General features: G+C 47.2%; 1 protein-coding gene and 1 non-coding gene across 2 annotated transcripts in view; both read left to right on the top strand.

Annotated features, from left to right (window-relative positions):
- The window catches only part of Dnai1 (dynein axonemal intermediate chain 1), a 68,694-nt gene that overhangs the window by 34,698 nt on the left and 12,894 nt on the right, over positions 1-21,102 (top strand). The window contains exons 8-13 of the mRNA XM_074051581.1: positions 796-855; positions 2,131-2,265; positions 6,695-6,779; positions 11,693-11,810; positions 12,110-12,153; positions 20,812-21,059. Of these exons, the coding sequence (XP_073907682.1) occupies positions 796-855; positions 2,131-2,265; positions 6,695-6,779; positions 11,693-11,810; positions 12,110-12,153; positions 20,812-21,059 (690 nt within the window). The remainder of the gene's footprint in view (positions 1-795; positions 856-2,130; positions 2,266-6,694; positions 6,780-11,692; positions 11,811-12,109; positions 12,154-20,811; positions 21,060-21,102) is intronic.
- Positions 5,639-5,802, top strand: LOC141416053 (U1 spliceosomal RNA). Its single transcript, XR_012440979.1, has one exon. It is a non-coding gene; the product is annotated as a U1 spliceosomal RNA (small nuclear RNA).

Here is a 21,102-nt window from a genome sequence, read left to right as displayed (position 1 = left end):
GAGTTAATAAGAAGATAGACCCCTCCTAAGTCCACTGAGAGGCTAAACCTTAAGCCAGGCTTTTAACAGGGAATAGAAACTGGAACCTGGGGAGAAGAGAGAACACCCCCAGGGCATAGGGGCCTAGGAACCAGTTCAACTGAAGTTGGTGATTTCTGTGGTAGACCAGCTGTAAAAAGATAGAAGGTTCCCTGACTTATGGTTCCTGAGAAACAGACAAGGGAACCTCACAGGGTTTTAGGTGAGAGACTCTCAAACACAAAGACAGTGTTCTATAGAGATGAATCTGTGATGGAGGGCAAGGTCTATAGGGTAAGTTTTTGGCAGCACCTCATCACTATGTGGTCCCTATGCTGACATTGGGTAACCTGGGTGATACATAATGGGCAGAGGGTGACTTCCCCTGGTGGAGCCAAAGACCCCAGGGTTAGGAGGAAGTCTTCTCAGGGTAAGGGACATTAGTCCCAGAGTCCATGGGAGGTTAGAGATAGATGGACACCTTGTAGATCTGTCCACCCCCACTTGGAATTTATCTTGGTTAAAATGGGCACATTGAAGCTTCACTGCCCTTGGTTTTTAGCTTGGGCTTCTTCTGAAGGAGGCCAGAATGGAAAGAATGTGGGCTTTGAATGCATTCTCCAATCCTTTGCCCAGGTTTTTCTTTATACTTTTCCAGCTATTTATCCCATCCCTTCCTCAACTCCAACCAAACAATTCTCCTAAAAATGTACCACTGGGTTAAGTGAGAAGGAGTTGAGGGCTTTCTGTGGGTTTCCTGTCATCTTTGTTTTCTAGGATCGAGAATGTCAAATGGAGCCTCCTCCCAGGGCAAACTTTTCAGCCACAGCCAATCAGGTAAGACCCTGGGGCAGCCTCACATACATTACTAACCCCCACTCCCATGTATCCTTGTCACATTTAGCAGCAAAAGAGACTGGCCTGGTTAAGGACTCCTCTGGTAATCTGCTTTGCTCTTCTACCTCATTGTCATAAACACCCAGTCCCTGAACATTGGGCATAAGACACAGTAGGTCCCCGCACAGTAAGTGTTGGACCAGCCACATGACCCTAGGACAGGGTTGGCCCAGCTGGAAACACACATGGCTTCTGGAACTTCCTTCCAGACTAGGGGAAAACAGTTGTTCCCATGGACTCTCTGGAGCCTGTGGCACCCTGTGGCTAACTCTGAGGTGTTAGCACTTTGACTCTGTCCTCTCAGAAGTCTACAGTATTCCTGTAGCCCCTCTTCCTTTCCCCTCCTGGATGACCAGGATGATTTGTGCAGGACTGGTGCTTAGAGACCTAAGCTCAGACTCCACTCTGTTGTTCCTACTATAAAATCCTGTGCAAAACATGCTTAAGTTTCTTTTTAATGCCTAAGTTTCTTTTTCTCATAAGAGAGGATGACAAGTTGCCTCACAGAGTCATTGGAATCGCTGAATGAGATAAATGCTGAAGTATTCTGCAGTATGGAATACTGGCCTATGGGTGAATTTTTAAATGTAAGGTGTGCCTGTTTGGCCTCCAGGTGGCAGTGACTGCCCAGTCTGGGGAGAACTCAATGTGATCTGTGCCATTTATCCAGCCCCAGATCCTTCCTGTTTACTCTGCTGCTGTCCTTGGGCTTTCTTTCCTTCAGGTCCATTTGCCATGAGTTCCCTTACCTTTTGTTTATCTCCTTCTAATGCTGAAGTAGACAGCCAGTGCTGTAGACACCCAGCCTGAGGCAGTATGTTTAACCCATCTCCATGAGGGAGAGACATTTTTAATTTTCAGTTTTCTAATTCAGGCTCTTATAAGTCACCAACAAAAAAAAATGTGCACTAGTCTGATGTTTGTTCATTTGTTTTGTCTAGTAGAGGTAGCAGGCTAGAAAAATGTTGATCTCTAGCTGAAGACTCATACACTGGGCTTCAGGGTAGATAAGCCTATCCCAGAGGTGGCCTAAGAACTCCTTCATCCCAGTTCCAGACACTGAATACATACTTACAATGGGCTGAGCAGAAGATGCTATGGAAGAATGGGACAGGGGTTAACCCAGCCAAATCTTCAAGCCCTAAAAGCCAAAGAGGAGCTGGCCAGGTGAAGGTTGTGTGCCCTGTGATGACCTTTCATCTTGCCCTTGCCTAGTGGGAAATTTATGATGCCTACGTAGAGGAACTTGAGAAGCAGGAAAAGACCAAAGAGAAAGAGAAGACAAGGACCCCAGTGGCTAAGAAAATGGGGAAGATGGCCATGAGGAAGCTGACATCCATGGAGTCCCAGGTTTGGTTGTAGTGCCCACAATTCTGTCACAGAATGTCTGAATTGTACCTTGGCTCCTGGGTCAACAAAAGCCTAACATTTTAGGAGGGCTTCACAAATACTTAAAAGGGGGGAGGGGATAGTGTTGAATAGTTCTTTTCTTTGGGGAAGATGTGAGGAGAGCTATAATTGCTGTTGATATTCCACACCTCCCCCCAATCTGATGTAGTTCTGAAGTCTAGCAGAGATTCAGGTTCATTGGCCTAGGGGGCTACAGAAGACATGAATTTCTTGAAAGCATTATATATCTGGGTAGAGCTGTGGAGTCTTCCTACAGTAGATGTGGGATGTCTGGGTAAGGCACTACCTCCCTGGAGTTTGGGGTGGGGGGAGAGAAGCTCTTTTGCTTTTAGTCCTTGAGTTTAATTGTGCTTGATACTTAAGGTGAATCTTCAGGGCCAGGATCTGTGTCAAAGATGATCCCAGCTACTATCAGTGACAGGCCAATAAATATGGCCACCTTGAGCTGGGTTTACCATGAGTAGGCATGTGGGAGTCATTGTAGCCATGTGGGGGTGTAGCCAGCATAGGTTTGGGGACCCACACCAGAGTACAGTGATGCAACTATAGGGAGTCTCTACAGGGAGGGTCATCACAGGAAGATGCCGAAGGGCTGCCTGTATCCCTTTAGCAGAAAGAAATCTGGGTCAGGAGCCAGTTCCACTGTGGAGATCAGAATGGGTATGGCCTGCATCAAAAGAGGGCCACAGGAAGCTGGGGTTTGGTTTCAGCACCTTGGACAGTTCTCTGGGACGCTTTCTGCTCTATTCCAGAATAAAAACCAGATCAGTTAAAAGGAGTTCTGCTTCCTTTGTCTGAGGTGTGCCCACTTTTTCTCAATTCTCTGCTCCATGATCCCGATGATGTCACATTTAAGGGCAGGTTTGAGGGTCCCCTGCCATGGCTTAATAGAAACTGTTCCAATTATGTTCATTCAATCGCTGACCAAGTTCCTCAGTGCTTGGAACTCCAAGGTGAAAGACAGAGTCCATGCTCTGAGGCTGGCTCTGTGCAGACCCTTGGCTTCTCCTGCACCATACCCCAGAAGTCAGGGCTCACGAGACGCTCCATCAGGATTTGGCTCTGGGCTCTGTGCTGGGACCCATGATCGCAGAAACCCCAACTACAATCATCACGACCCAGAAACCAGGAGGAAATTTTTCCCTGTGGCTAACACTGGAAACTAATCTTGGGTCTAATCTCTGCCAGAGTTGGTGTACAACAAAAACCTCAGGGAGGATAGACCCTGCCCCTCTATTACATTGGGATCTTTCAGCTTGACTGACAAATACAGACAAAATCCAGTCCTCTGGACCAAGAAGCCATGGTCAAGGCAGGACACTGAGGGTATAATGTATACTCATTCCCTAGTGAGTGCCTAGGCATGCAGTCTTTCTCCAAATTAATTGAGCTCTAACTGGGACAGGCTCTGTGGAATAGAGTGGGAATGGCAGTCACATTCCTCTCTGCCCAGGCCCAGTGCAGAAGCAGAATAACACTTTCTTCAAAGGCCTGTGTCTCCTTAGGTTAGTATAAAAGGCATATAGCTGGGTGCAGGGGCATGTGCCTGTCATTCCAAGCTATGTGGGAGGCTGAAATCAGTGATTAAGTGGATTGTGGTTCAAGGCCAGCCCAGCAATGGCAGGAAGCTTAAAATAGGAGGAACACAGTCCAGGCTGGCCTGTGCAAAAAGCAAGATCCTATCTCCAAAATAACCAGAGCCAGACTATAGTGGCTCACACCTGCAATACTTACTAGCTACTTGAGAGACTGAGATTGGGAGGATTGCAGTTTGAGGCCAGACCAGGTAAATATTTTGTGAGAACCCATCTCCCAAAATAAACATAGCAAAGTGGGCTAGAAATGTGGCTCAAGTGGTAGGTTGCCTGCTTTGCAAGCACAAAGTCCTGACTTCAAACCCCAATCCAATCAATCAATAAAATAACCAGAGCAAAAAAGGGGCAGTGCTGAACATGTGACTCAAGTGGTAGAGCACCTGCCTCCTAGGTGTGAAGCCCTGAGTTCAAACCCCAGTACCACCAAAACAAATACAAAAACAAAAAAACTCATGTTTTTATTTGAATAAGTTCAGATCTCAGTCTCATTAATGACGGGAGTTGGGGAAAGCACGCTCAGAGGCCATTACTTCAGTCAGAAACAAAAAAGATAATTTGGCTGCTCTGGTAGCATGGCATCTAGAACAAAGGGGCAATAGTCCATGGCACTCTTTTCTTGGAGTCCTGAGTCTCCAAGGACCAGGAGAAGGTGGTCAGGCTGAGGAGGGGCTGATTCTCTAAGTGAGACAAGAGCAGGGATGCTGTGGAGTCCACAGACCTGGGCTTACACCCTGGCCTTGACACTTACTAGGTTTTCCGGAACCTCATCTGTAAGGCTATCCTAATGATAGCTACTTTGCAAGATATATCTATATATATATTATAGAATATATAATATAATATAATATAATAATATATATCAGGTATAATTTTATACACATATGTATATAAAACCCCTACCACAGCTCTTGCCTGTGTGCCTATGACTGTTCAATAGGTAGTGGCTATTGTTATTAGGGTGCTGTGGTGATGGAGCTATGGAGAGGTCACCTTAGGAAGTGTTGACTCTACAGAATGAGGCACACCAGTTCCTTGTGGTCAAAGGACAGAGTTAGGTCTATAGCTAGAAGGCCCAGGGAGGCAGGTGTCAGCTAATTGGCCATGTGAGTGCAGACAATGCTGCCTCACATGAGGAGAGTCAAGCCTGCCAGGAAGCTGCCATGAGATTGTGTTTTGGGTCAGGGGTTGGAGGAGCAGCTGGGACCAGATACACTCTGAGGGCTATGATTGTAAACCCCCACTATTTGTCCTCCTCAGTCCATTTTCTGTAGAAATTTGGAGTCAGTTTGAGATGTGGCAAAAGGTCTTCAAAGGGCCATTCCCCAGATGCAACTTTCTAAGCCTCCACCTCATGACTACACATTTCCCTTAGCACCACTTCTATACTCACACCAGGAAGCAGGTCAAATCAGATAACGTGTGCATTGTTGCATCTAATCCTCACAATGGCCCTATGAGACAGATGCTGTCATCTACCCTTCCTTTGTCACAAGGACTCTACGACTCAGAGAAGTTAAGTAACTTGCTGAAGGCAAGTTAACTAATCTATGGGATAGGACAGAAATGCAGGTCTGTAAACCAGGCATGATGATGCATGCCCATAATCCTAGCACTTGGGAGACTGAAGCAGGAGAATTTCAAGTTCGAGGCCAGTCTGGGCTACATAATGAGATCCTGTCTCAAAATAAAATAATATAAAATTTAAAAAGAAAAAAGAGATACTTACCTGGCAGGGGAGATACCATGATCACGAAGGTGGTTTTCCCAGGGCGAGGCTTATCCATTGCACTCTGGATGTGCTGACCCCTGAGATTTCCCCAAATGTGGGAAACTCGACTGCATAATTTGTGGTAGTGGGGGACTGCGTTCGCGCTCTCCCCTTTAAAAAAAAAAAAAAAAGAAATGAAGATCTGTGTGGCTCTAGAATCTATTCTCTCAACTATTGCCTAGCGCTGCCACTTCTGGAAAAGCTGATCTTCAGGAACCACAAGACTGGCTCCTTGTATGCAAGGACACCCACTCAGCTGGTTCAATCCTTCCACCTGTCCTAAACTCTTTGGGACTTTCTTCCCAGCCCCAAACTCTGCTACTCTATTAGCTTCCCAAGTGGTTCATCTCATGGATTTATGGAATTTCACACAATGATACTCTTGCTTCTTGGTTTAAAATGAGTCATTTTCCCTGATGTCAAACTTCCTGCTTCCTCTTTGGTCTGGGCATTGGGCAAGGCCCTAGGATTAGTTTCCATTCTGCTCTGTAGTTTGTGGGTACAAGCATAGCTCTCCCCTCTTTGAGCCTCTATGATTTCTTCAACTTGTGACTAAATAAGAGAGTTGAACCAGAAGATCTCTGAGGCTTTAAGTGGGAATCTGTCATTCCCTGAGCTGGCGAAACCTCTATGTACCCCACCAAAGAAGCCTCTAATCAGTCCTCGTCTCTTTCCCCTCCAATAGAGCAAGGGGCTCTCTTTAATGCTTTATCTTGTGCTCAGGACATGCTTTTTCCAAAACAAGCTCAGAATGAAAAAACATGGCGCAGGATCTATGCAGGGCCAGATATGCCAGCTCAGACCCCTTATTCTGCCTGTGAGGGAGGGGTTCCTGAAGACAGTGGTGGGGTGAATTGGGCCTTGAGCCTTGTAGAGACACCATTATAGAGCTATCTGGGGTAGGCTATGTCAGGGCGGCATTGCTGAACCAATTGTAGGTCTGGCACTGGCGTATGACCTTACCAGATGCTGGCTGTGAAGACCTGTGGCTTCTGTATCTCCACAGAGTGATGATATCGCCAAAGTGTCCCAAGCTGCTAAAATTGTGGAGCGGATGGTCAACCAGAACACATACGATGATGTTGCTCAAGGTAAGATTTAAGGTGCTAGAATTGAAAATTCCTCATAAAAGGCTAGTATTGAGTGTCCCATGCTAGGTCCTATAGGTACAAGGGAAGAAAAAAAAAAAACTCCCTCCCTCCTCTGAATGTTGTTCAGGAGACAAGATGTATGCAAGTCAACAATGAATGATGGCATAAGAAACAATGGGTGTAGTGATGAGATCTGACAGTAGTGTAGCACAACCGTCTGCCCATTAATGATCTAATGTAATTTTTCCCAGTGGTCCTAGGAAGCAGGCAGAACAGAGATGATTACCCTGATGTATACATGAGGCAGTGAAGCCAAGGCTCCCTGGCTGAGTGGCTGAGAGGACCCAAATCTAGGTCTTAAGCTTCCTCATTCTGTCTTCCATTCTCTACTCAGCTGGTATGATGCTAGAATGTACAGGATAAACAGAAACTGCTCTGGGGCTCCTCAAAAAGGAAAAAAAGAAAATAAGGGATGAGCAGGAGCCATCAAAGAAGGCTTCAGGGAAGGTGAGCTATATGCCAAGGGATAAGCAGAGTCTGAATAGGAGGATGGCAGAAGGGAGGATGAGCAGTGACTTGGCAGTGAGAAGGAGTAGGAACAGACTCTGGAGACAAGGAGCAGCAAACTCATTGACCCAAACAAGAGCTGTTGGGAAGTAGTGAGAGTTCAGGCTGGAGAGGTGATTGAAGCCAATTTGTAAAGGGTCTTGAATACCAGACAGTTCAGAGACACCAGCATCTGTCAGGTTGGGAACACAGCCCAGTGAAAGTAGGGCTGGAGGGGAGAATGTGATTGGGCAGAATCCAGAGACAAAGATAAAGGTATGGTTTAGAATGGGCCTCACTACAATTGATCATCCTGCATCATAGAGGATGAAGAAAAAAGGAAAGTTATGATAGTGAAAAGCAAGCACCAGCATTCATTGGGAATGGCCTGTGTGTCAGGCATGGTGCTGTGCAACTTAAACATATTTTATTTTCCCTGACAGATACACTGTGAATATCATTACTATCTCAAAAAAATCAGGGATGGGGGGGAACCACTGGGGATGTAGCTCAGTGGTTGTGTGTTTGCCCAGGGCTCTGGGTTCAATCTCCAGTACCACCAAAACAATTTTTTTTTTTTTTTTGCAAAGCAGGCTCTCTACCACTTGAGCCACACCTCCAACCTTATTTGTTTGTGTTTGTTTGTTTGTTTGTTTGTTTTTTGAGACAAGGTCTCACTATGTAGCCCCAGGCTGACCTTGAACTCATTATGTAGCCCATACTGGCCTCATATTCTTGATCCTCCTGGCTCAGCCTCTGAGTGCTTGGATTACAGGCATACACTACCATGCATGGCAAAACTATCTGGCATTTGTATATGTATGTGTGTGTTGCTAGGGATCCAACCCACAGCTTCATACATGCTAAGGCAAGTGCTCTCCCACTAAGCTACCTCCATAGCCCATTATCTCCATTTTTTTTGTGCTGCTGGAATTTGAACTCAGGGCCTACACCTTGAGCCACTCCACTGCCAGCCCTTTTTTTTTTTCGACATAGAGTCCCACAGACTATTTTCCCAGGCTGGCTTTGAACTGTGATCCTCCTGATCTCTGCCTCCTGAATAGCTAGGATTACAGGTGTGAGCCATCAGCACCCAGCCCATTATCTCCATTTTATAGATGAGAAACTCAGGTTTGGATGTTGCTACTTGTTCAAAATCACAGCTAGTGGGAGCTATGAGTGGTGGAACCAGAACTCAAACACCAGCGCCTTGGATCTGTTGCCTAACCACTTTACCACTAGGCTACAGAGCTATTGAGTGGGAGGAGACATTTCAAATAAACATACTCAATAGATCTATCCTGGTGATTAATTAGTGATGGGAAGAAGAAAGAAATTGATTCAGAAATGCTTAAATCCTGGGGGCCTGGGAAATTCTGGTGTCTTTGAAAGTGCCAGGGAAACGGACTCCTTCCCATGGCATGAACAGCACATTCCCAAGTGACTTGTAGTTCCCTAAGAGGTTGCGCATTTATTTGGAGCAGCTGCCTCCCCAGAGTTGGCAACTCCTTGCTGCTGGCTGGTCTCCTTTGGTGACAGCCTAGGGCCCTTCTTGGTGACTTGATGCTCATTGCTCACCCATGGGACATAGAAACTAGGGCTGCCAAGACCAGCAGCCTAAACAAGCCCCCTCATTATCATTCAGGCAGGAAAACGACCTTGAGTGCTTTTCAAAGCTGTCAAAGTACACAGCAGCTGTGAATGAATTTGTCACTCACACAGCTTGGCTTCCTGAAATTCAGCCTCTGCAAGTGGCCCACCAAAAGGCTGCAAACCTGATTAATATCCATGGAGAATGTGGCCTTGTGAACTACTTTCATTTATAAGAACACAGTCACATAAAAATGCATTGAACTTTGATTTTTTTTTTAATTGTATAGTCTTTTTCCTTTGGGAAAGTGTAATCATGAAGGAGAAGTAAAAATAGAGAATTGTTACCAATTAATCTCCTCTCTGAAATGAAATATTTTTAAAGATACCCCAAGCTCAGGAATCTCTGATGTGATCAAGGCTCACGCCTTTCTGACCATGCAAATCTTTTGTGTGTGTGGTGGGGGGACGGCAAAGGAGGCAGGACTGCTTTGAGTTTGAACTCAAAGCTTTGCACTTGTAAAGCAGGAGCTCTACTGTTCACTACTCAAATCTTTTTTGTTCCAAGATGTTTCTGAGATTTCAATGTAATGCCATAGCTTTAAGGTGTGGGGCATTGTGAGTAAGGCTGAGGCAAGGCCTGGCCATTGTCCTTGACCATGTTAGATGAGAGGGTTTGTTTTCTATTTGGTCACCCTTGGTTGGAAAGAGGACGAAGAACAATTTCACTTCTGTTGCTTTATTCCCTGCATTATTTTATTTCTTTCTTTCTTTGTGCAATGTTTTATTGAAAAGAAAAGGAAAGTAATAGGCACCACAAAAGAAAGAGCAGTGGACTCTGGTCAGGTAGCACAGAAGCCTCCCTTGTATTCTTTAAAGAGTCATTGGTTGTTTGCCATGTGGCTGTCCCTATACTAGGTGCTGGGGACCCAGAGATGAATGTAGCACACTTCCTGCCAAGAGCTGTATGGTAGGAAAGATAGACAAACGGACAGTGTGATGGATGTTTCAGTAAAGGAGTGGTAAGGCTGAAATAGAGGAAGAAATTAACTCTACTCAAGAGAAAACAACCCAGTGCAGTAGTGTGCTCCCACAGTCCTGGCTACTTGGGAGGTTGAGGAAGGAGGATCCCTTGAGCCCAAGAGTTCAAGACCAGCCTGGGCAGCATAGCAAGACCCTATTTCAAAAAGAAACAAGGAAAGAAAAGGAGAGGATAAAGGAAAAAGGAAAAAGAAAAGAACTAGGTGTTGGCAACTCACACCTGTAATCCTAGCTACTCGGGGGCAGAGATCAGGAGGATCGCAGGTCGAAGACAACCAGCAAATAGTTTGTGAGACTATATCTTGAAGAAAACCCATCACAAAAAAAAAGACTGGTAGAGTTGCTCAAGGATTAGACCTAAGTTCAAACCCCAGTACCACAAAAGAGAGAGAGAGAGGGGAGAGAGAGAGAGAGAGAGAGAGAGAGAGAGAGAGAGAGAGAGAGAGAGAGAAAAGAAGAAGAAGAGGAAGAAGAAGAAGAAGAAGAAGAAGAAGAAGAAGAAGAAGAAGAAGAAGAAGAAGAAGAAGAAGAAGAAGAAGAAAAGAAGAAGAAGAAAAGACAATGAAGACCTTACAGAAAAGGAGGAGGAGCTTGATCTGGATCAGAAGTGAGTTAACACTCTAGAAATAACCTGCTTTTAGTCTATTGAAAGTGTACTCCTTTCTTAATAAACTTTACTATTACTTTTGAAAGAAAGAAAGAAGAAAAAGTGAGTTAGGACTTTGTCAGGAAGAGCAGAACATGTTAGAAAATTATGTAGAAACACACCAAAACATGAAGCAACTGGACTCGTTGGTGCTATTTGGTACAGCGGGTACACAGAGAGCTGGCTAGAAATGGTGTGGCCAGGAACTGTGTTTGGCCAAGCCTTCCCCAGGCGAGGGGAGGGTGGCGAAGGTATCATTTGCTCTCACTGCACTAGCTTTGTGGAACGTGGGCTGGAGGAGGCAAGGCGTTGCAGAGGTGTTACAGAGGTAGGGAGACCAGTTCAAAGGCTGTTGTAATTATCAGGTGATGAATATTGGGACCTGAATCTAGGCAGTGGCTATGAGTTTGGAAATAAATAAATGGGCTAAAAAGATGATCAGGAGGAAAATATGAGAAATGGTAGGAAGATATAAAAGATTACCAAGATTTCTGATGTCGACAGGTGGAAAGATGGAACATCTACCTAGCTGAGGGAAAATGGGAGGCAGAGACAATTTTGAGGATGGATGAAGTTGAGTTCGGGAAATCCATGGGGGATCCAGGCGGCTTCATTATAGTGAGGATTGGCAGTGGAAATGAAGTTGGGCTGCATTTTAGGGATTTAGGAAGCAGAATGAATAGAACTATTAATCAGCCTCTGGCAGCTGAGCCCTTGAAATCTGGCCACTCCAATCTGAGCTTTCTGAAGTGTGGAGGAAACTCCTGAGGACAAGGGCTGCAAACTGGGAGTCTGTCCATGCGCACATGGCTGCTTTATTGTAGTGTGCCCACAACAACAGCAATGACAGTAACAATCAGTAACACACAGAGGGAACTCACTGCATGCCAGGCATTTTTTCTAAACACTGCATATATTAACTCAAAATATATTCTCACGACAGTCCTTTGAGATAGGTATTATTCCTGCCCCCAAACACAAAGAGGTTCCTCATACTGCCCAAGGAGAAGCCAGTAAGCGATGGACCTGGCAAAGTGGGGGACCTGCAAAGTGGCAGTTCCGAGGCTGACTCTGCCTGTGTGTGTTTAAGATTTTAAGTATTATGAGGATGCTGCGGACGAATACAGAGACCAAGAGGGTACGCTGCTGCCGCTCTGGAAGTTCCAAAACGACAAAGCCAAGCGCCTGGCCGTCACCGCCCTCTGCTGGTGAGTACAGGCATTGCAGCAAGTCCAGAGTCCCAGAGTGTCCTCTATGTGCCAAGCCCTGAGCTGCCCCTTTCTACTGCACTTCACCACCTTAACTATGACACGTGACAATATGGGAAAAACAGGACTGGGGTTCTTATTCATTTTCAGGATCACCCAAGGTCTCCTGGTGGTAAGGGCCTAAAGCTAGACAATAAATGTCTGCTATGTAGTTAGGCACCAGTGCCCACCAGAAGGCTCAGGATCATGGAAAGGTCATGTCCATTTCCTGTGCCAATGGGTTCATATTTCTTTTGCAGGAATCCAAAGTACAAGGATTTATTTGCAGTGGGACATGGTTCCTGTAAGTGATCTGGCTATTCATTCATTCGTTTGTGCAAAAAGAAGACACTAAGTTCTATTCTGTACAGAACTCTTTGCCAGGTGTGAGAAATACAAAGACAACTTGAGGGGTATCTCACAGTCTGATCTGGAAAACCCATAATCGTATGGGCAATGAGTGCTGGGTGTAGGAATATATTAAGTTGAATATGAAAGCTGATTATGCCAATTGAGCCTCAAAAAAAGAGGAGAGTACTCTGGCAGAGGGGGCCAGCATGGGCTAAGTCTGGAAGGATGAGAGATATGACAGGAAAACAAGCTGTCAAAGGGGGGAGGGTCAGCTCTCAAAGGGCTTGGTAAGCCATTACAAGAAGACTGGACTTTCTTCTGAGGGGAAACCACCGAAGGAAATGGAGAAAGACAGGGACATGTCCCTGCAGGGAGGAATTGCAGGCCTAAGACTAGAGGCTGCGTGATGCCCAGGAGAGATGGAAGGACCTTGATCACCCTGAATAGTAGGTTGGAGGCCGTCTCCCTGCCTCCTCTTATCTGACCAGGCCCTGGGACAGGACACAGGTGAGGATAAGGTGGGGGCAAGTGCTTGAAGTTCATGCATCTGCCTCTGAAAAACCACTGTTTTCCAGGTGTCCCTGCACCTGCCAGGAACCCACCAGAGGCAGGGAGGTGGCCCACGATGGTAACTGTGTCTGGGCAATTCACTTTTCCCTCATGTAGCAGAAGCTTCTACCGCTGTGCTGGCCTGCACATTCCCCCTTCCTAACAGGAGAGGGCCCTACACATTACGTTACGTTACGTTCAGCACACCTCCCTCATGCTAACAGCTTGTTTTCTGGCTGGGAGGATCAGCTTCTGTGAACAGAAAAGCCTCTCCATTCTCCAAGCTGCTGCTGGCTGGCAGGCATACAAGCTCCTGGTCGCTGCCCCTTAGATCGCCTGTCCGCCCATTCTTTGACCCGGGTAGGGGAGACAGAGGTGGGGGATCAGGGCGGAGTTGGTGTTTGTCATTCCTCTCAGGGAGACCTTGGAGCTGCTCCCAGTCTTGTGGTCTGGGCTGCCTTTGAGGACGCCCTAAATGCCTGCTTTGTGTCCCCACTCCTGAGGGTGGGCTGCTGCCAAATGGGAAGCACCCTCCCCCTCTGGCAGGGAACTAGCACATTCCTCCCCCTCTGTTGCAGCTACTGGGCCTGGAACAGGGCCTGGGGGTTGGGCAGGCCCTCCCAGGAGTGGGTGTGGAGCCCCCTGTGAGGCTGCTCTCAGCCCAGGCTTTCTGCCCAGGACTGAGGTGGAAGGGGGGGAGGCTCCCCAGAAGGTGGGAGGAGAAACTGTCAGTTCTAGCCCCATCCTCCTCCATGCAGGGTTAGAGATTAGAAGCAGTGTCAGCTGGTCAGGGTCATGTGGAGGCTGTCCATGGGGGACAATAGAGGACCTCAAGATGACAGGCCTAGTAGCTTCCTTCAGTTAGGCACTTACCTGGGAAAGGTCTCTTTCCTTCCTTGGTCTTTTTAGTCCCAACCTGAGTGGTACCCACAGGCAGCTACATATCTTCCCCTGGATGATCATTTCTCTCTGGTGTACCTTATTGGTGACACAGAAAGTCTGACACACTGCCAGGCCTCCATCCCAGAGCCATTGTGAGGCACATGAGAGAAAAGAAGTAAATATGTCCAGTGGCACCTACACATGAAGGACCACCCTTGCTAATTTGTCAGTCCTTCTTCCCCCTGGCTTCCCTACAGTACCTTCACAGGACTAGATCAGAAAAGTGGAGCAGGGGGAGTTTCTAAGGGGGCAGGACCCAGCAGCAGTGGCAGTAGTATTTACAGTGGCTATAACTGGAGTTGCTGGCCTGCTTTCAGACCAACATCTATTACAGAGCCTTCTTATGTATCTCAGTACCACCTGCAGAGGCCTGAGGCAGGCAGAGGTCCCCGTAGTTGCTAGTTGGAGTCACTGTGAGGAGCAGCTGGTCTCACCAGCTTCCACCACAGTCTTTGGAAGTCCCCAAAATACCACACCCCATTAAAAGATTTTTGCCTGCTGATGTTGGTGGCTCACACATGTAATCCTTGCTACTCAGGAGGTAGAAATCAGGGGGAACCACAGTTTGAGGTCAGGCAAATAGTTCGCAAGACTCTATCTCAGAAAAACCCAATATAAGACAGGGCTAGCAGAATGGCTCAAGTAGTAGAATGCTTGCCTAGCAAGCATGAGGTCCTGAGTTCAAGTTTTTTCCCCAGGGGTGGGGGGGAAAGAAGAAGAAGAAAAAAAAAAGATTTTTGCCTCATGAGAACAAAACTGGGTTTGTTGCTAGATTTGAACCTCGGAAGCTCAGTCCAGAAGACCTCATAACCTTCCTTTGCCTGGAGTTCCCAGATGCTTATTCTGTGACTCTGCCACATAAAACTTTGGTAGGCTTAGGCATATGCCCTAGGAAGAACTGTGGCCTAACTCCCATTTTTGAAACAGGGAAGGTTGCCTGGAGTCAGGAGCAAGTAGGTAGAGAAAAGGGAGTCCAGGCAGCTTCCTGCAGCATCACAGAGCACCCACACCGTAGGAAAGGCTGTCAGCAGGTAAAAGCAGGTAGAGGGATGTTGGCGGACAAAGGGAGCTAGTCCAGGAAAAGATGGCCTCAGAACAAAGGCTGGGATGAAATTAGGTCAGCCTGTTACACCAAAGGGGTCCTTTCCAGCTCATTAGTCAGTTCATAGCAGAGAAATGGGGACTTCTTATGGTCTGTCATGCAGGGATGGCAGAACAGATCCTAGAAACTCTGTGGTCCTGATACTGTCACACAGGAGATTGGGCAGGAAGCTTCTCAGCATGTCACATATTGAAAAGAAGAGGAGCCAGCTTTACCTCAGCCCAGGCTCCCTCTGGAAGCATCCTCAAAAAGAGGCAATGCGGGGCTGGAGTGTACCTCAAGTGATAGAGTGCCTGCCTAGCAAGCATGAGACCCCAAGTTCAAACCCCAACATCACAAAAAAAAAAGTGTGAGGGGGAGCCAGTGCAGGCTCAAGTCCCAGGACTAGACCCATTCCTGTTCTGTCCCACCACACTCTGGTCTGTCCCTCAGCCTGTCGAGGCCAGAGATACAATTGTAGGGATTTAAATCTTTCCTGATCATTTATTTGTCAGCTGCACTAATTAAGCAGTGTTAATTTCATTTACTGAAAATGGAAATTCCTCCACCTCATTTCTCCCTGTTCATCCTCCACACACAAATCCATCACTCCTCAGCTGCAGGCTGCGTAAAATTTACAGGAGTAATTATGTTGTCATGTCTCTTTGTAAATACAGTCCATAAAGGCCACTGTGCTTGCTGGATTATAGTGCGAGGGCATTCCTGTTGTTAGTTTAATTACTGGTTAGTTATTTAGGTTCTCAAATGTTTGCCTCATTTTCCCTAAATCAAATTAAATGTCCCGCTTGATGTATTCTGTCTCCAAGGCCTTGCTCTTATTTCTCACACTGTTTAAATATGACTTCTAACCCAATGAGAGGGCCTGGAAAAGCCCTACTGTCTGGGAGCCTGAATCCAGCTTGGCTCTGTGGCCTCTGGCCTATGCTTGAGGTTTGGAACCCTCTAGCAACCAATATTCTTTTTCAGGCCAGGTTTGGGTTGGTCCCCTTCATCTGGAGTCTGTAAAAATCCCAAAACGGGGTGGCAGGGAAACTGCGGGAGGGTTTATTATTGTCATCAGAAGAGCTGAGTTGCATCTGTCCCCCTGACTTGAAGAACTGCTTCCAAACTGTCCCAGAAAAAAGTGCTATCTATGGGAGCTTGTCTCTCCTACTCCTAAATGTAGTTTGAGTCAGCCTTTCCTGAATGCCTCAAATATTCATTTCCTGCTGCTGCTGTAGCAAATGATCACAAATATAATGATTTAAACAATACAAACTTTTTATCTTATAGTTCTGGGGGGTCAGAAGGTCAAAATGGGTTTCGCTGAGCTAAAATCAGGTGTCAGCAGGACTGCATTCCTGCTGGAGGTTCTCCAGAGCACCTGTTTCCTTTTCTTTTCCAGCTTCTAGAGGCTGCCTGCATTCCATGGATTGTGGCCCTCTTCCAGCCAGCAATCGCATCACTCTGACATCTGCTTCTGTCGTCACATCTCATTCTCTGACTCGCCTGCCTCCTCCTTTCCCTTATAAGAACCCTTGTGATTACATTAAATCCACCCAGATAATCCAAGATAATCTCCTATCTCAAGGTCTTTAACTTAATCACATCTGCAAAATCCCTTTTGCCATGCAAAGTGACATATTTATAGGTTCTGGGGATTAGGATGTGGACATTTTGGGGGGAGGCATTCTTCTGCCTACTGCATGTCCCCTCCAAGTGCCTCTTGCATGACTTAATAAGGGAGTCATCAAACAGCTGCTGCCTTGGAGCCAGGCCTGGGCTGGCCTTGTTTAGGATGCCGCAGTATGAGAGGACCTGCTAGTTGAGGCTGGCACGGTATCCTTGTCTCTGCAGTTTGGCATCCACTTCCTACTGACTGCTGACCTGGCTTTAGCCTCATGCCCCAACATGCCCTCTGCCTGCGTAGGTGCTCAGGGTTCTCCAGAAAGCCAGAATGCTCTAGAGTGGCCCCTTATGATCTAGAAGTGTTACCTGCTGGGCAGGAGTGGATTGTGGATCTGAGGCCCCCATTGATGGTTGCCAGTTCAGGGAGACATCAGAGTCCTTCAGTTTTGTTGTTGTTGTTGTTCTGCCAGGGCACTAGCAGAGGAAGCTGAAGATAGTCAGAGCTTTGGTCTGACTGATCATTCCCTTGTCTGAAATCATGACTTTCTGAGAACTGCCACATCAGACTCTGCCTAATCAGGAGTTGATTCTTCTCCCTGAAACCTTATAGATCATTGAAGGGTAGAGTCAGGGAAGCCTTAGTGAGCAAAGTTAGCAGGAGGCAACTCTGTCACCAGAAAGAGCAAGCCAGATGTGCTCCCTGTATCTTTTATGGCAGGCCAAGAAAAAAATATCCGCTCATGGTTCCTGATGGTGTGGGGGGACCTGAGTCACTGTACTTTCCATTCCTTCTCTAAGGACCTAGGAAGTTTGTGGCATTCAGAACAAAGTACCCTCAGGACCAGTCCCAAGTCTCTGCAAGCCTCAAGTCTGACAGGACTCTAGACCTCATTGGTAACTGAGGCAGTGTAGATGACCTTGATGCTAATGTTATACTGGCACTGCTAGAGACCTGGTTGATGGGGTTATACATGGAATGATGGATGACTGAGCAATGATATCACTAGTGTGATGGTTTGCTGGTTGGCGATATCATGCTAGCAATGTTGGAGGATTAGAAAATGAGGTCACTGAGTGATAATATCACATCACAACCATTATTGGTTTGAGTAATGATGTCATTGAAGGGCTTTTGGAAGATAAGATAATGTTATGTTGGGCTGTGATGTCACACTGGTATACCTGGAAAATGGAATAGTGAGATCTCAGAGTGGGGCACTAGAGTCAGGGATGAGGAATTCATAGCATAAGAATCAAGAAGAAACCCCCCCCCCCCCCGTTAAATGAGGGTTTTCTCTACCTTCCTGGTGTGGTTTGACAGAATAATCTCTGAATTAGAATTAATGAAACACACAGTCCAGCCATGATTAGGAACTATAACCTCTATGTCAACAAGGACTCATTTAGTTGCGAGTGACAGAAACCACTAAAGCCAGGTTGAGGAAGTGGAGCTTCATAGCATGCACACGGCCTCAGAACTAGTGTGACTGGTTGCTGTCTGTGTCCCTCTCTTGTGAAATCCCTGCCTTTCCCTGCATGGTCATTTCTTTTATCATGTTTGCCTTCCATGGAGAAACCATGGAAGAGAAAACCAGCCTAGAAGAAAAGCAGAGGTAATAAGTCTATGATAGAAATCCCAGGATGAGAATAACCAGTCCAGATGTTTTGGAGGGTTTTTTTGGTGGTGGTTCTGGGGTTTGAACTGAAGGCCTTGTACTAGCTAGGCAGTCACTCTACCACTTGAGCCCCCTTTTATCATGTTTGATTGCCCTGTCCTTACACAGTCTGTACTCTAGAACCTGGAGTGACTGGATTGGCTTTGCCAGTAATCACCACCCTGTTAGGTCTGGCCCCTTTCTCCTTTGTCCACATCCATGTAAAGACCAGATTTTTAGAGCAGGGCAATTTTAGCTATGAAAAGGATATTGAGTGTGGCAAATACCATGTGACACATATCATGCTCCTGATCACACTATTTGTTTCTGGGCTTCAATTTCCCTACCTATGAAATTAGAAGGCCGTAATTTTAACTTCTAGTCCCAGTGGCTCTCAATTCAGAGTTATTAAGCCAATGTAGGGCTTCTACGCTATTTCCTGGCTTCACTGGTCACGGACACTGTGCATATATGTAGGGTTTGTGTAGAGAAAGTGGATCATCACTGCTATCTCTCAAGGGGCCAGGCCCTGTGCATAGTAAGGGCAATTATGAGGGCTGTGCCCACCTCAGCCCCTTGGTGCAATAAGGATAACATCTCAGTCCTTTGCTTGAGCACCTATTCCTTCTCTCTCATTCACCCTCTTACTTACATGCCTGCCCACTTGTTCACCCTCCACTGGTCTTGACCAACACTGGGGACAGATTGCAGTCATGTGTCCCAGTGGCTTCCCTCTGGCCTACTGGAGGGCCTAGCAGTGGAGTGTCTCTGACACTGCAGGGGGCAGCCCAGGGGAGGTTCAGATCAGGTGCTCAGGATTTGCTGGATTAACAAAAGGAACTAAAGTGAGGATCACACTGCCCAGTTCAAGCCTTTCATGTTTTGGGCAAGAAAGACAATACCCTCAACCAGTAGCAGATCTCTCCCTTGGAGAGTCAACCCTTGTGGTCCAGCCCCACAGTATGGGGGCACTTCCAACCCCTCCTCAACCTTTTACTGACTTTGAGATGGAGCCAGGCACAGGGTGATCCTGCCTTGGCTCCACGGGATCTGGAGCCCTGAAGTTCCTCCTCTTCACTAGGAGGCTCACTTTCCCCAGAGAAGTGAAGCATCATCCTTCCTAAACCACAGGGTGCCCTCTCCACGGCTCAGGCTGAACCCTGGAAACTTCCAACCCAGGTAAAGCCCTCCTCATATATGTGGCCTCCCTCACAAGTGATTCTGGGAGGGGTCCCCGAGCAGTCTCAGAGCTGGTAAGGATTAGCTTTAGCAAGGAAAGGTGGGCTTCCCCATAGACAGCTGCTCTCGGGGGCATGCCAACTTGCCTCAGCTTCTATTGCAGGCTCCCTTCTCCCAACAAGAACATAGATTGGTCTTTGCAGAATGCCTGGGGTGGGGATACCTGGGATGTGGTAGTAGCTGAGGTCATGCCATGAGTTCAGGGACCTGAGTTCAGATTGTCCTTGAGCTCAACTCAGACCGTTACTCTTTTGAGTAAGAGGCAGCCTTAGAAATAAGAGAGAATGACTCAACAAAACTAGCCAAGTTGGAGCCAGACACTGGTGGCTCACGTCTGTAATCCTAGCTACTCAGGAGGATTGTGGTTCCAATCCAGCCCAGGTAAATAGTTTGTGAGACCCTATCTTGAAAATACCCAACACAAAAAAAGCCTGGTGGAGTGGCTCAATCAGTAGAGTGCCTGCCTAGCAAGCATGAGGCCTGAAGTTCAAACCCTAGTACCACCAAAAAAATAGCCAAGTTGGGGTTGCCTTCCTCTCTCTCCCACCCATGGGCTCCACATCTCAAGATTGGCTACTTTGTCATGAGGTCCCAGACACTGCAGTTGCCAGGAACAAAGGAGGTAGCCTTGGAGTAAGAAAGGTGAAAGGGCTAAATGGATGCCTTGATATAGGGTACCCAAGAAGAGGGGCTGTGCTAGGCTTCCACCTCTCTGAATCTGGCTCCTCTGTGCTTGGGAAGGGACTTGAACATCTGGACTGGTGCAGGAGAGCTGGACTCAAGGTTGGGACTATGTGCTGCTCAATGACTGTACATCAGGATGAGCACCAAGTGTGCAGAAAATGAAGGACAGGGGCTCTCTTGACATGGACAATCGGGGAGGAGGCCCTCAGCTGAGTGGTCCACTATTGATTGCCAAAAGCTGCGCCTAGGCTGAGTGAACCTATGGAAGCCCGACAGGCTGGCTGAAGACTTCTGGATATAGGGAGCATGCCCAGAGCCAGAGCACGGGTTGCAACTGGGGATTCTGGGGCCTGACAGGGTGAGAAGATACTCACTTCTCACTATAGACCATCATATTCAAGCTTAGCCCCTCTCCTTGGCTGAGGAGTTAGGGAGAGATGGGCATTGTCCAGGCATGTATGGGACAGCAGCCTGGCCCTCGGCGGGGGTGGGGGGGGATATACGAGGGTACTCTGAGGATACTACTCCTTGTCAAGTCCACACACATTCTTAACAACTCTTTGAGCCTCTGTCCTATTTCCTGTGCCCCAGGGAGAATAGAGAATGTCTATCTGTCCCTCAAATAAACCTGGTCACTTTTACTGTTACTGGATCCTTATGTTATGCGTGGTAGGCCCCTCATAATTCCAAATCAGTCAGAGAAGAATCCCATGCTCTCCGACAGGCAGAGCAGGGCAGAACTTGCCCATCTGGTAGGATAGCTGCAAGGAGGCTGGCTCCCTGGCAGAGCAGTTGGATCCTTCAGCCACATCTTCCCATCTTCCCTGGACAGATGACTTTATGAAGCAGAGTCGGGGCATGCTGCTGCTGTACAGCATGAAGAACCCCAGCTTCCCTGAATACATCTTCAGCAGTGACAGTGGCATCATGTGTCTTGACGTGCACGTGGACCACCCCTCCCTGGTGGTGGTGGGTCACTACGACGGCAACGTGGCCATTTACAACCTCAAGAAGCCCCATTCCCAGCCCTGCTTCCGCAGCTCAGCCAAGTCTGGCAAGCACACGGACCCTGTATGGCAGGTCAGCCTCAAACCAGGGACCAGGATGGGAGCAGTACATGGGC

This window comes from Castor canadensis, chromosome 13 (genome assembly GCF_047511655.1).
Source record: "Castor canadensis chromosome 13, mCasCan1.hap1v2, whole genome shotgun sequence".
Taxonomy (NCBI): Eukaryota; Metazoa; Chordata; class Mammalia; order Rodentia; family Castoridae; genus Castor; species Castor canadensis.
The sequence above is the reverse complement of the archived record's forward strand: the minus strand, read 5'-3'. Positions and strand labels throughout refer to the sequence as shown.